Raw genomic sequence first — 12617 nt, 5'->3', positions numbered from 1 at the left:
GATATTTTGGATAAATTTATCTGTAAAACTATTATTACTCAGGGACTATTCATCTGATTCCTAAACAGTTACCACCATTGAAGTCAGTGTTAAAATACACCTTTTAATGATTAGAATCAGTTTTACGTACTAACCAATTCACACCATTGTGGAGGGTTCCATTTGTTTTTATTTTTATAAAAATTAAATAATTTTACCCTCCATCCTGCTGTGCCTAGTTCAAATTTTAAGAGTGATTTTAACTTAAATTTGGATAGTTTTCTTAGAATCTGGCTAAGGAAATATCTAACTTCATATAGAGGTTATGTTCTTGTGTGGATTGATGTATGAATTATCACAAAAATGTTATTTAAAATTTTTTTTTTTATAGATAATTATAATATACATTATTGAATTATTAATTATGAAAAAATAAATTAGTTGATAATTACAATTTCTTTTTATCATGCTTCATCCTCTACTTTGTTTTTTCAACTCCCAGTGTAGCTTAGGCCATTCAAAACATCCTTGTATGCTTTTTTGCCCTTCGCTGTTTTTTTTATTTAATATTTAGTTTCATTGTTAATAATACTTTTAAAATCAACCATGTAGCCAACACAACGTGCAAACCAAACCAGTTCCAATGTGACAACGGCAACTGTATCCAAGCCAACTGGAAATGTGATTTTGACAATGACTGTGGGGATAACTCTGATGAAAAACCAGAATTCAAATGTGGTGAGTTCATGCTGCTTACCTCTCTTGGTCTATCCTAATAATAGCCTTACAAGACTTTGATTCATCAGATTTGTTTCTTTTTGTCCAGAATTTTTGTTTTAATATTAAATCGGATAATATTTAATAGCTGTTAATATATTTGTTGGTTAGGTATATTTTTTATTTTTGTTAAAAAAAATGAAAAAAAAAAGAAAATTAAATCTACTAATTTTTTTTCATAAGGAAGAAGTTTTCAGAAAGTGGAATTAATATAAGTTCTTTTGTTGAACATGATTATTTGTTCAATAAAGCTAATCTCAACAGCTGTGCATTATTTTAAAAAGCATCTTATCTAAAGTGAAAAGCAGTATGCTTTTACTTGTGAAAATTATCAAAATGGTTTGTGAACATATAAAACATTGTTTAAAAATCTTGGGAAAACTGGTGAACACAACGTGCGCTAAAATAAAAAAGATACATCTATTGAAAATATTGTGAAAAGGTGTATGTTTTTACATGTAAAACAGTGAAGAGACTTCACAAATCTAGTAAAAAATTGTGTTAGTTTGAACATGTAAAAAAATAATGACCATAAATCTAATAAACATTGTGTAAAGGTGTATGTTTGAGCATGTTAAAAAAATGAACCTAAATCAAATTAAAATAACGAAACAAAAAAAAAGACTTCACAAATCTAGTAAAAAATTGTTTTAGTTTGAACATGTAAAAAAATAATGACCATAAATCTAGTAAACATTGTGAAAAGGTGTATGTTTGAGCATGTAAAAAAGATGAACATAAATCAAATTTAAATAACGAAAGAAAAAAATCAATGTACCTCTGTCAGATACAAGAGACTGTGAGGTGGGCTGGTGGCGGTGTGAGACCAACTACAGGTGTGTGCCCAACTGGGCGCGCTGTGATGGAGAGGACGACTGCCGCGACAACTCCGACGAGAAGGAGGAGAACTGCCCCGTGTGCCACTCCACCGGCGACTTCCGCTGCCAGAACCGGCGCTGTATACCCAAGCGCTGGATGTGTGACTTTGATGACGACTGCGGGGATAACTCGGACGAGGATAAGACAAAGTGCAGTATGTGATCTTCTGTGTTTTGTTTGATGCTTAGATGGGGGGTAATGGCATAGGGGTAATGACCCAGGGGAGGGGAATAATTTTCAGTGAATCCTGTTCTTGTTTAATACTCAGCTTTAAAGCATTTCCAAGGAAGGGGAGGGGGGGGGGGTAATAGTAAAGTGGTGATTTTTGAGAGGGGGGGGTGGGATTTGACAGATGTGCTGTTCTAGATTCAATCTAATATATGTCTAGTTTAATGCTTATCTCCGAGCATAATTTCTACTATATGTGTCTTTAATGGTCAGGTTTACAGTATGTGATTTATTATATGTTTTTCTGAGGTTAATAATCAAAAATGTTTAAGGAATTGAACTTTAAACTTTCATCCTAATCAAAGAAAGAGATCTGGTTGTCAGTGGTGCAGGTGGAATAGAGCTTTTTTTTTTCTTTATATAAGTGCTGTGATTATTTCTTAGTTTTGCTAGCAAGGCAATACTATATGCTGGCAAGCACAACACAAAAATATATTTTGCACACACACTATTGCACATGAGAGGGAATATTGCTGGGGATGGACCAAGACATGTAAATTTATTATAAGGAGAGAAAGCTCTCATCATTAACATGATAATGTTTGTGTGAACAGGAGACAGCTACAGAAAGTGTTCAGAGTCCGAGTTCAGGTGTACCAACAACAAGTGCATACAGGGACGCTTCAAGTGTGATCACGATGATGACTGTGGTGATGCCTCTGATGAGAAAGAAAGCTTATGCAAAGGTAAAGTAATAGCTTTAACCCATATTCTGCTAGCGTCCCACTTATGGGACGCTTGTAAAAAAATTGCTAAAATTTATTAAAAACTAGTTAAAACACAAATTATGTTTCATTGTGTTTGAAAATGGTTAGACTATTGAATTTGTGTGTGTTTTGTGAAAAAAATTAATTTAGAAAAATGTTATAGTGCCGGATTTGCAGGACTTGTCAAAATGGCGGAAAAAAGAAAACATGCGCACAGAAAAATGCATATCTTCTAAAATATTAACATTTTAAGTGCAAAATACATTTGAAACTTGTAGCAGTGCCATATTTCTATCTGATAAAAATTTAAGAAAAACATTTTTTTTTTACTACTTCGTTATATCAAGTGTACAACAAGCGTCCCATATGTGGGACGCTAGCAACGAAAGGCCCCATGTAGATTGTTACACAAACGTCACATTTATTGGACACTAGCGAGAAACACAGATGCAAATGTTTATGTTAAATGGTTATTTATGGTGAAACAATTGTTGACTTTGTTAACTGCTGACTTTGGGGTGTTAAGTAGTATTTATAGATATTTAATTATGACCTTGACCTATATTTATGCAGATTGTTACACAAACGTCACATTTATTGGACACTAGCGAGAAACACAGATGCAAATATTTATGTTAAATGGTTGTTTATGGTGAAACAATTGTTAACTTTGTTAACTGTTGACTTTGGGGTGTTAAGTAGTATTTATAGATATTTAATTATGACCTTGACCTATATTTTCTTATATATTATTGTATTTAAAAATTGCAAATATTGAAAAACTTACATTTTATTTTTAAGTTTTCAGAATTACACTTACTGAAGTATTTAATACCATTGAATACAAACTAATTTAGTATTGCTGTAAATTTACTAGCGCGTGATATTAAAATTATAACAAACCAGAATAATAACAATGGCCACGATTTAGGTGAAATGATTCAGTCATGGGGGTTGGTTAACTCTCTTCATATAAGAGAACTCAAGCTACATATAGCAGAAATGTGAATTAGATGTGTACAGTTGTCATGCCCCAATAATATTCCCCTCCAAAGGTTCCTGATACCAGTTTTACTTTGTTAACTTTTTAAGGAGATTCCTGGTGTTAGATTGGGAGTTGTTCGCATAGTGAGGTGCATACATGGATGAGAGACATGAACACTTAATACAAGCCCCCAGAGACGGATCCGTGCCCTAGAACTAAGATGTCTGATGTCCTAATGTACGCCTGTGAGGGGGGGGGGGGGCGGGGAATAGCGAGAGTAACAAAAGAGAAGATGGCTAGATGACATCTGGGACTGGACCGGATCATCTTTTGCAAATTCACTGAGGGCAGTTTCTTTCAGGCATCATTTCGGAGGAGGGGAGGGGCTCTGCCCCCAGAACAAAATGGAATTTATATACAAAACATACTTTTACCAATGTCCACCCTTCCCCTGAAATTTAATTCGTCCCTCCCTAAAAATTTCAAGTACGCCCCCCCCCCCAAAAAAAAAATCAATTATTTATATTTAATTATATTACAGTTTCGATGAATAATAACAATATTTGTGATCATGTGTGTATAATTAGATGTACTAGTCACAGCTTTACTTATTTCCAAGTGTTGTTCACTTTGATGGATGCTAGATTGAAAGCAAACTAGACTTTTGAACATAATTTCTGCATTTTAGACCATGGTATGGCTAACCCAATTGATCATTATCAGTATTTTTAGCTGTCCTAAACAATGCAATCATTGGTCTAACAATGCAAAATCAAAATTCAGCTTAATTTTCTCGTGATTAGCCATATTTCGTGATAAATGATTTTATTTTTCAATAAATGTACATGGGGCCGTTCGTTGCTAGCGTCCCACTTATGGGACGTTTTTAAAAAAATCGATATTTAAAAAAGTATTGATTTTAAAAAAAAATCCATAGTCATTCCTTCATTCAGTGCCCAAAAGCTAAACCATATCAAAAAATTATAAAAATTTGAGACCTTGGGATAATATGGGTTAAAAACCTTAAGTTAATATTAAGGGGAAGATCTTTCAAAAGATAATGTTAAGGGGAAGTAATGGCTCTAAAATTTAGGTTACATAAAAGTGGCCTAAAATAATTATTTTATCTATACTTGTAGTATTAGAAAATATAGTATTTTATTCATTCAAATACTAGATGCATACTAATTTCATAAAAAAATAAATTGTAATTAATACTTATATACATTTAGTTGTCTCAAAAAGTATCAAATTTATGTTGATTCAGGATGATTAAATACAATAAATATTAATCATGGTATTTAAAACAATATCACTGCTTATTATTGAATAAACAGATAATCAGAGATCTAAAGGAATTACTAAAAGTAAAAAAAAAAAATAATTTAAAATTAGCCCTTGTAATCAACTTGCCTTTATCATCAAAAGGTTCATGTGAAATCAATAGTTAGTTTTAAAAAACAATCTAGCCAGTAAATTAAGTATTGATTACTGACATGTAGCTGCTTGGATTGTGATAAGATTTATGTTTAGATTGATGAAAAAGTACAGTCTATTATGATTTTACACGGACAGAGGAGATCCCTCTATGTAATGCTAGGAAAACATAGCCTAGAAAATTATTGGGACATCATTTCTTTAAAACACTTCACACTCTATTCAAGAGAGACCAGTATTCTGTTAACTTCTTTATCCTAATATCCCAACATGTACATATGTAAAATGCATAATAACTGTAGAAGTTATTACTTTCTTTTTAAAAAATGTAGCTATTTCTAATATAGTTAAATTGCAAAATGTTTAAATAAAGTAATATTTTTAGGTTTTACCATACAGACATAGATATTGCTTGAATGCTCCTGTACTGTAGTGTGAGTCACTGGGCTATAACACACTACTCTACACAGCATCAAGCAGAAATGTTTGATTATAATTTTTACTGTATTTCGTTTAGATTACTTATATTTAATATTGGCTATGTTTCTTTAGTTAATGTAATTATAATTGTGACTGTATTTTGTTTAGATTACTTATATGTGATTTTGGTTGATTTTTATGTAATCTAATTATAATTTTGACTCTATTTTGTTAAGATTACTTGTATATTATTTTGGCTGTTTTTTAGGTAGTATAATTGTAATTATGAGTGTATATTTTTAAATAATTTCCACTTTATTTTTTCAGAATACTTTAATTAAAGTTCTGAGTATAAATTTTTAGACTACTTATATATAATTTCGTCTGTGTTTTTTTAGATTACCACAAATGTACAGTAGATGAGTTCTCATGTGCCAGTGGACACTGCACGAGTAAATCCAATGTCTGTGATGGTCATCGTGATTGTAGAGATGCTTCTGATGAGAGGAACTGTACCGCCAAATATCCTAATGGCAATTTTTGTCCAGCGTCACAGTTTGAATGTAAAAATCATGTAAGTCACTGGTTAAAATGTTGAAAAAATCATGTAAGTCACATGTTTCAAGGTTAAACCTTTAGTCACAAGTTTCTATGTTAGAAAAATCTGTGACAAGTTTTACTGTTAAAAAATCCTATAAATGATAAAATGTCTTATAAGTCACAAGTTTCTATGTTCAAATCTTGTAACAAGTATAAATGTATGAACCAATGTGAAAAAATCTATGATCATGAAAATTGAATATAAACTTTGTGTTGAATACATCTGGTAAAATGAAATGTAGAGCTCAGTTAGTATATAAAGCACACTATTATTAACTTAAGAGCCATGAGTTTGATGTTCTATCCTTAGTCCAAACAATATGGCTGGTTAGTAGGTCACCAACCAGTTCTACGGCTCATGCAGGTTTTATTGAGACGTAGAACTGGTTGGTGACCTACTTACCAGCCCTATTGTGAAGTGTATCAGACCACTCTCAGGAAAGGTAAAGCTATGAGGATATAATACTGACCACAAAAGACCTTAAGCGGTCTCAGAAACACATACCATTTATCTGAACAGTATATCCTGAAACTAGACTTGACACCTAGAATTACTTAAACCATTTATTTAAAACTTTCTAATGTTCAGATTTGTATCCCGCTGTTGTGGAGATGTGATGGAGACAACGACTGCGGAGATGACTCAGATGAAAGCACCAGTGTGTGTAAGAGCATTGACTGCACCGGCCCTGACCGTTACTTGTGTAACAATTTCAAGTGCGTCCCTAGGTGGCGCCGCTGTGATGGCGTTGACAACTGCGGGGATAATTCCGACGAGGATAACTGTAAGTGGGATGGATCACTAGATCTAAGAAATAATCCATTTCATTCCTAGCCAGTGTGGCCTATTGGTAGAGTGCTTGGCTGCTAACCCGAAAGTATCGAGTTCGAATCCGGGTTCAAATCAATGTTCCTGAGTCCAACAGCTCTGATGGGTACCCAACTAACGTTAGGGAAAGTAAAGCTAGCTGAACATAGCGCAGACCACAATATCCCTTCCTATGCCATGGTCACAGAAAAAGGTGAAGTCTTCTTCACTTGCCCCATGGGTCGTCAGGTTTGAAAATGGTCCATTCCTAGCGGCTGATATTCAGGCATTTGAAACAATAGTAAAGTATTATTGTATGACTATCATCAGAGGCATAGCAACACATTCCAGCGCCCAGGGGGAACTATTAATTTTGCACATTTTACCTAGCACTTTCTTTCAAATACCATTTGACGGATGCTCCATTCACCTCTGCTGAGCTGATACCATGAAGAAATTTAAAAAAACATTTTAAATTAAAAATAACCGTGGTATGATTTTTCTACAGGTAATGCGTGGAAAAAGAAAACTTGAATTATTATTTAAAAATTACCGACAACAATTGTATTTTTTCTACAGGTGACAGCAAGAAGAAAGAGTGTGAACCTGATGAATTCAAGTGCGCAGATGGTTTCTGTATCAATGGTGGGAAGGTCTGTGACAACTATGCTGATTGTGCTGACTTTTCTGATGAAAACGGATGCCGTAAGTTTTGATTGGTTTTACTTTAGCTGGTACCTCTGTTAGGGCAAGGCTAGGGTCAGGATTGGGGCTCTGCCAGACCTTTGTTAAGAAAATTGAATCATTCCAATTGACAAATCAACAGAAGCAGGATAAAAAAAAATGGAGTTACTATGTCAGTGTGATGACGCAAACTTAGATATATTTAGAAAGAGGTTAAATAGAGAGGTTAATAATAGCCAACCTATGAGAAATGAGATGACCAGTCATGTGTGATGGTCAGTTGGTCAACCAAGCATAAGGAGTAAGTTAGAGATTGCATCAGTCTGAGACTCAAACATATAGCAACCAGTTGGACATGGATAGCGTAGCAAGCAGCTGAACTGGAAGCATGGATTAGTTAATTTATAGTAGAGGAATATATTGTTGTAGAAACTTTAGTTTGTCATTCAGATAGTAGAAGTAATGTGTAAGACTGTGGAATTCATAATAGGAGTAAATTGAATGTACATATAAAAATAAACTGGCAATAATTGAACTTGGAATGGTGTCTTTGTGTTGGAGAAATTCTCTAGGCCTTAAACTAAGTTAAATTGAAGGTCAAGATCTCCGATATATAAACAAATTGATTTCTATTAATAATCATCTCCAAACATAGTCAGGGATAAGATTAGTAAAAGTATTAGGATAATCAAGTCTGTTAAACTGCTAAACCAAGGTCTATAAGTTAAATTCCAGGTTCCGGTCATTAGAATGTCCCTGAGACGTGAGTCCACCCAGGTCTGATGGGTACCAACTCACATTAGGGAAAGTAGTGAAGGTGGCTGGGCAAAGTGGCGACCACACTATATTCCCCAATTCCAATAAGGTACCCAACAGAGCTGGGTAGACTCTGGAATGTCATACAGACTTGAGTATGGGAATCAAACTTGAGACTTTTTAGTTAGCAGTAGTGTGCTTGACTATTTCACGCCATCCCCTCCAGCATGCCAATTAATATGCTAACGAATATTTATTTTAAAAAATTCTTAAACTATTTTTAATACCAACAAGGTGCAGAACTAAGTTTGTTGAAATGTTGTTTCAGACAAAGCCACCTGTAAATACCACCAAAGTGTAGAACTAAGTTTGTTGAAATGTTGTTTCAGACAAAGCCACCTGTAAATACCACCAAAGTGTAGAACTAAGTTTGTTGAAATGTTGTTTCAGACAAAGCCACCTGTAAATACCACCAAAGTGTAGAACTAAGTTTGTTGAAATGTTGTTTCAGACAAAGCCACCTGTAAATACCACCAAAGTGTAGAACTAAGTTTGTTGAAATGTTGTTTCAGACAAAGCCACCTGTAATACCACCAAAGTGTAGAACTAAGTTTGTTGAAATGTTGTTTCAGACAAAGCCACCTGTAATACCACCAAAGTGTAGAACTAAGTTTGTTGAAATGTTGTTTCAGACAAAGCCACCTGTAAATACCACCAAAGTGTAGAACTAAGTTTGTTGAAATGTTGTTTCAGACAAAGCCACCTGTAAATACCACCAAAGTGTAGAACTAAGTTTGTTGAAATGTTGTTTCAGACAAAGCCACCTTTAAATACCACCAAAGTGTAGAACTAAGTTTGTTGAAATGTTGTTTCAGACAAAGCCACCTGTAATACCACCAAAGTGTAGAACTAAGTTTGTTGAAATGTTGTTTCAGACAAAGCCACCTGTAATACCACCAAAGTGTAGAACTAAGTTTGTTGAAATGTTGTTTCAGACAAAGCCACCTGTAAATACCACCAAAGTGTAGAACTGAGTTTGTTGAAATGTTGTTTCAGACAAAGCCACTGGCCTGAAGTGTGATGACAACAATGGAGGCTGTGAACACAACTGTACTGACCTGTCCCTTGACTCCTACTACTGTTCCTGTGCTACTGGCTTCCGTGTTGCCCAGGGCAACAAGAAGGAATGTGAAGGTAAACACATTTTTTTTATACAAGTGCTAGTTAATTAGATGTGGTCACATATTTGTTTTTATGAGTGATATACCTAGGCCCTTTATCATCAGATGGAATGTGACATTAAAAACTAGACCTCATTATCAAAAACTAGACCTCATTATCTTAATATCAGATGTAATGTTACATTAAAAACTATACTATCATATTTAATGTGACATAAAAAACTATAGGCATACCTAATTATCTTATTATCAGATATAATGTGACATTAAAACTATACTAAAATAAGTAATTACTGTAATGTGAGATAAAAACTATACCTTATCTCATCATCAGATGTGATGTGAGATAAAAAATTATCTTATCATATGTAATGTGAGATAAAAACTATACCTATTTATCTCATCATCAGCTGTAATGTGAGATAAAAAAAACCTATACCTCATTATCTCATCACCATATGTAATGTGAGATAAAAAAAACTATAACTCATTATCTCATCATCAGATGTGAATGTGAGATAAAAAACTATACCTCATTATCTCATCATCAGATGTGAATGAATGTGAAAGCTGGGGCAACCACTGCCCTCAAGACTGTCTCAATGTGAAGGGCTCACACAAGTGTAAATGTCACAAAGGGTTTCTTGATCCGCAGAACAAAGGACAGGAGTGTAGATCTGAAGGTTTGTTCTGTTGGCCAGGTTTTTGTTTGTTTCAGTTCTAAGAAGCCAAATTTATTATTTCATAAATCACTTCAGCAAGTTTCGGATGCAGTACTGTTTTTCATAATTTTTTTAATTTGAACACATCATGTAATATTATTTTGTTAAAGCTTGTATCTTTTAAAAATGATTGTTAATTCTCCTAAAAGAAGTTTTGCAATATGTATTATTTGCTCAATAAATTATCTATTATAAAGGGATGTTATGAAAATAGTATTTTCAAAACTTTTATTTGTCTCGGAAGCTATAGTACTTATGTCTATATTCTATGGTCTGACAATTCTATAGCCTGTATAGTTCACATATAATCTATGTTAAATTATTTTGTAGTATGGCACAACTGTGGCTTATATTTTAACTATACAACTTGCCCATAGAGAGCACCTATGTTATATTATTCACCATGGGAGATGAGATCCGCCAGTATCGCACCAAGAGCAAAGATTATGCTACTGAAGTCATCTCTGGGGTGCGGTCAGCTGGCATTGACATTGACGCTGACCGCCGGCTAGTCTACTGGTCAGACACAAACCAGGGCAAGATCTTCAGGTCAGTTTTGTTTTATTTTAAAATCTTTAAAAACATTTTTTGTTGTTAATCATCCACATGAGACAAGAAATGGCCTTTGATTTACTTGATAAAATTTTGATGTTTTGGATAATAGAATTAGACTTTTAAAAATTCTCCTTTCATCCCTTACAGAGCCTCTGTGCCCAAAGATGAGAAGAAGAAAGCTGTGGCTCAGGATCTGGAGATCTATGGCTCCAGCCACCCTGGGGGTCTCAGCCTAGATTGGGCAGCCAAGTAAATTTTTTTTATATCTGGATATTCTTCTTTGTACTAGATTTTAATGTTTGAGTGGAGCTCATCTGATAAAATATTACATGTCAACATGTATGCACCAAAAACAAATTTGGCTAGTTGACTCTTGACTTCAGCCTGCTTTTCTTTCTGGATTAGCACCCATAGCTATTATAAGATGATCATGTACAAGGCAGCAGTTGTTTGATTTTGGAGTTTGTCTCTGCTAGATAGGTTGCTGTCCCTAAAGAGCCTCATGTGACCATGGGTCTGAACTAGAGAATTTTGGGTTAGCAAACACATTCTCTCCCTCTAGACCACAGAGTCCCTGGTTTCCTTAATCAATGGATACATAAAAAATAAATAATCAGAATACTAAATGAACTTGCATCACCAAAATCCCATAGAAGAAACTGTAGTGTGTGGGATAACCATTAACTGGCCTTGAAGTGATTCAGATAGTCTTTATCATGTGTGGAAGTAAATTCTTCTCTATGTGGCTACTAGTTTGAACAAGTGAAGGGGAGTATGTTGAAGGCTGGTTTGATCTTGCTTGGAAAGGGCAGTCAAATAAATTTAATAATGATTTTTGCTATAACTTATACATATTCATACAATGACATAAACAGGTGTTAACTCCACTTTTATTTTATTGCAGTGAAATAGACCTGTTTGAATTCAGTTTCAACTGAAAAAAACACATTTTTAAATTTCCTAATTAGTTTGATTAAATCTGTAATTAAAATGCATGAATATTTCATTATTTGAAGTGTTGCATTGCCTTTATTGATATTACATAGACCCCCATTTCTGTTTTTCATTCTATAATAATACCAACTATGAGAAGATATCTTTTTTCCTGAATTAGGATAGATTATTAGATGATGATTGAGAGAAAGAAACAATAATAATACTATCCTAAAGAATACAACTTAAACTGTTAAATTATTTTTATGTATATCTGTCCTGTCTATAAAGGAATATCTACTGGACTATGTGAGAAATAAAATATCTGTGGTTAATCTATTTTTACTTAATTTTGCCTTGTCATCTACACCAGGAATATCTACTGGACAGACTATGAGAGCAAGAAAATATCTGTGGTGAACGAAGACGGACACTATCAGCTGACTCTGATCAAAAATTTGAAATATCCTTTGGCCATTGCTGTACATCCAGGTTTGGGGTAGGTCAATTGTAGTGCTTGTGAAATATCTAAATAAAGAACATTGTTCCATAATTTATCCAGCATTTTTATTTCCTAGCCCAACTGCAGTGTGTAGGGACTGTATACAAAAATAAAGAAAGCACACACTAAACAAATTGCATAGCTGTTGTTTTTTTACACTCACAAATCTTGATTTAGAATGATGTTTTCTTTAGTAGAGCTAGTGTTAAAAGGTTAGGATTTGGGCAAGGGTTAAGGTTGAGGATATGTTACTTCCATTTTATAAAGATGCCCTTTTCAATATAAATATAGTCAGTGTTTTTTCTATTTTTGCAACAATTTTGTTTGACAAGAACTTACTATGCCGTGAAGGTTTTCATGTAAAAGTATGAAGTTATTTTAAATTAATTTAAAAGTAATCTGTGCTATTGCAAATGACAATATTATGTGATAGAGTGGTCAAATGGTAGAGCATATGACTGCTA

General features: G+C 33.8%; 1 protein-coding gene across 4 annotated transcripts in view; it reads left to right on the top strand.

The window, feature by feature from the left end:
- LOC131957966 (low-density lipoprotein receptor-related protein 2) overlaps positions 1–12617 on the top strand; it is a 93395-nt gene that overhangs the window by 71397 nt on the left and 9381 nt on the right. For all 4 annotated transcript variants that reach the window (XM_059322841.1, XM_059322840.1, XM_059322843.1 and 1 more), the window contains 11 exons: positions 592–717; positions 1544–1789; positions 2418–2549; positions 5811–5986; positions 6602–6797; positions 7400–7525; positions 9317–9454; positions 9993–10124; positions 10541–10712; positions 10866–10967; positions 12025–12150. In XM_059322841.1, coding sequence (XP_059178824.1) covers positions 592–717; positions 1544–1789; positions 2418–2549; positions 5811–5986; positions 6602–6797; positions 7400–7525; positions 9317–9454; positions 9993–10124; positions 10541–10712; positions 10866–10967; positions 12025–12150 — 1672 coding nt within the window. The remainder of the gene's footprint in view (positions 1–591; positions 718–1543; positions 1790–2417; positions 2550–5810; positions 5987–6601; positions 6798–7399; positions 7526–9316; positions 9455–9992; positions 10125–10540; positions 10713–10865; positions 10968–12024; positions 12151–12617) is intronic.

The sequence above is a fragment of the Physella acuta genome, unplaced genomic scaffold (assembly GCF_028476545.2).
Source record: "Physella acuta isolate Inbredline_101_S28 unplaced genomic scaffold, ASM2847654v3 ptg001282l, whole genome shotgun sequence".
In the NCBI taxonomy this organism is placed as follows: Eukaryota; Metazoa; Mollusca; class Gastropoda; family Physidae; genus Physella; species Physella acuta.
The sequence above is the reverse complement of the archived record's forward strand: the minus strand, read 5'-3'. Positions and strand labels throughout refer to the sequence as shown.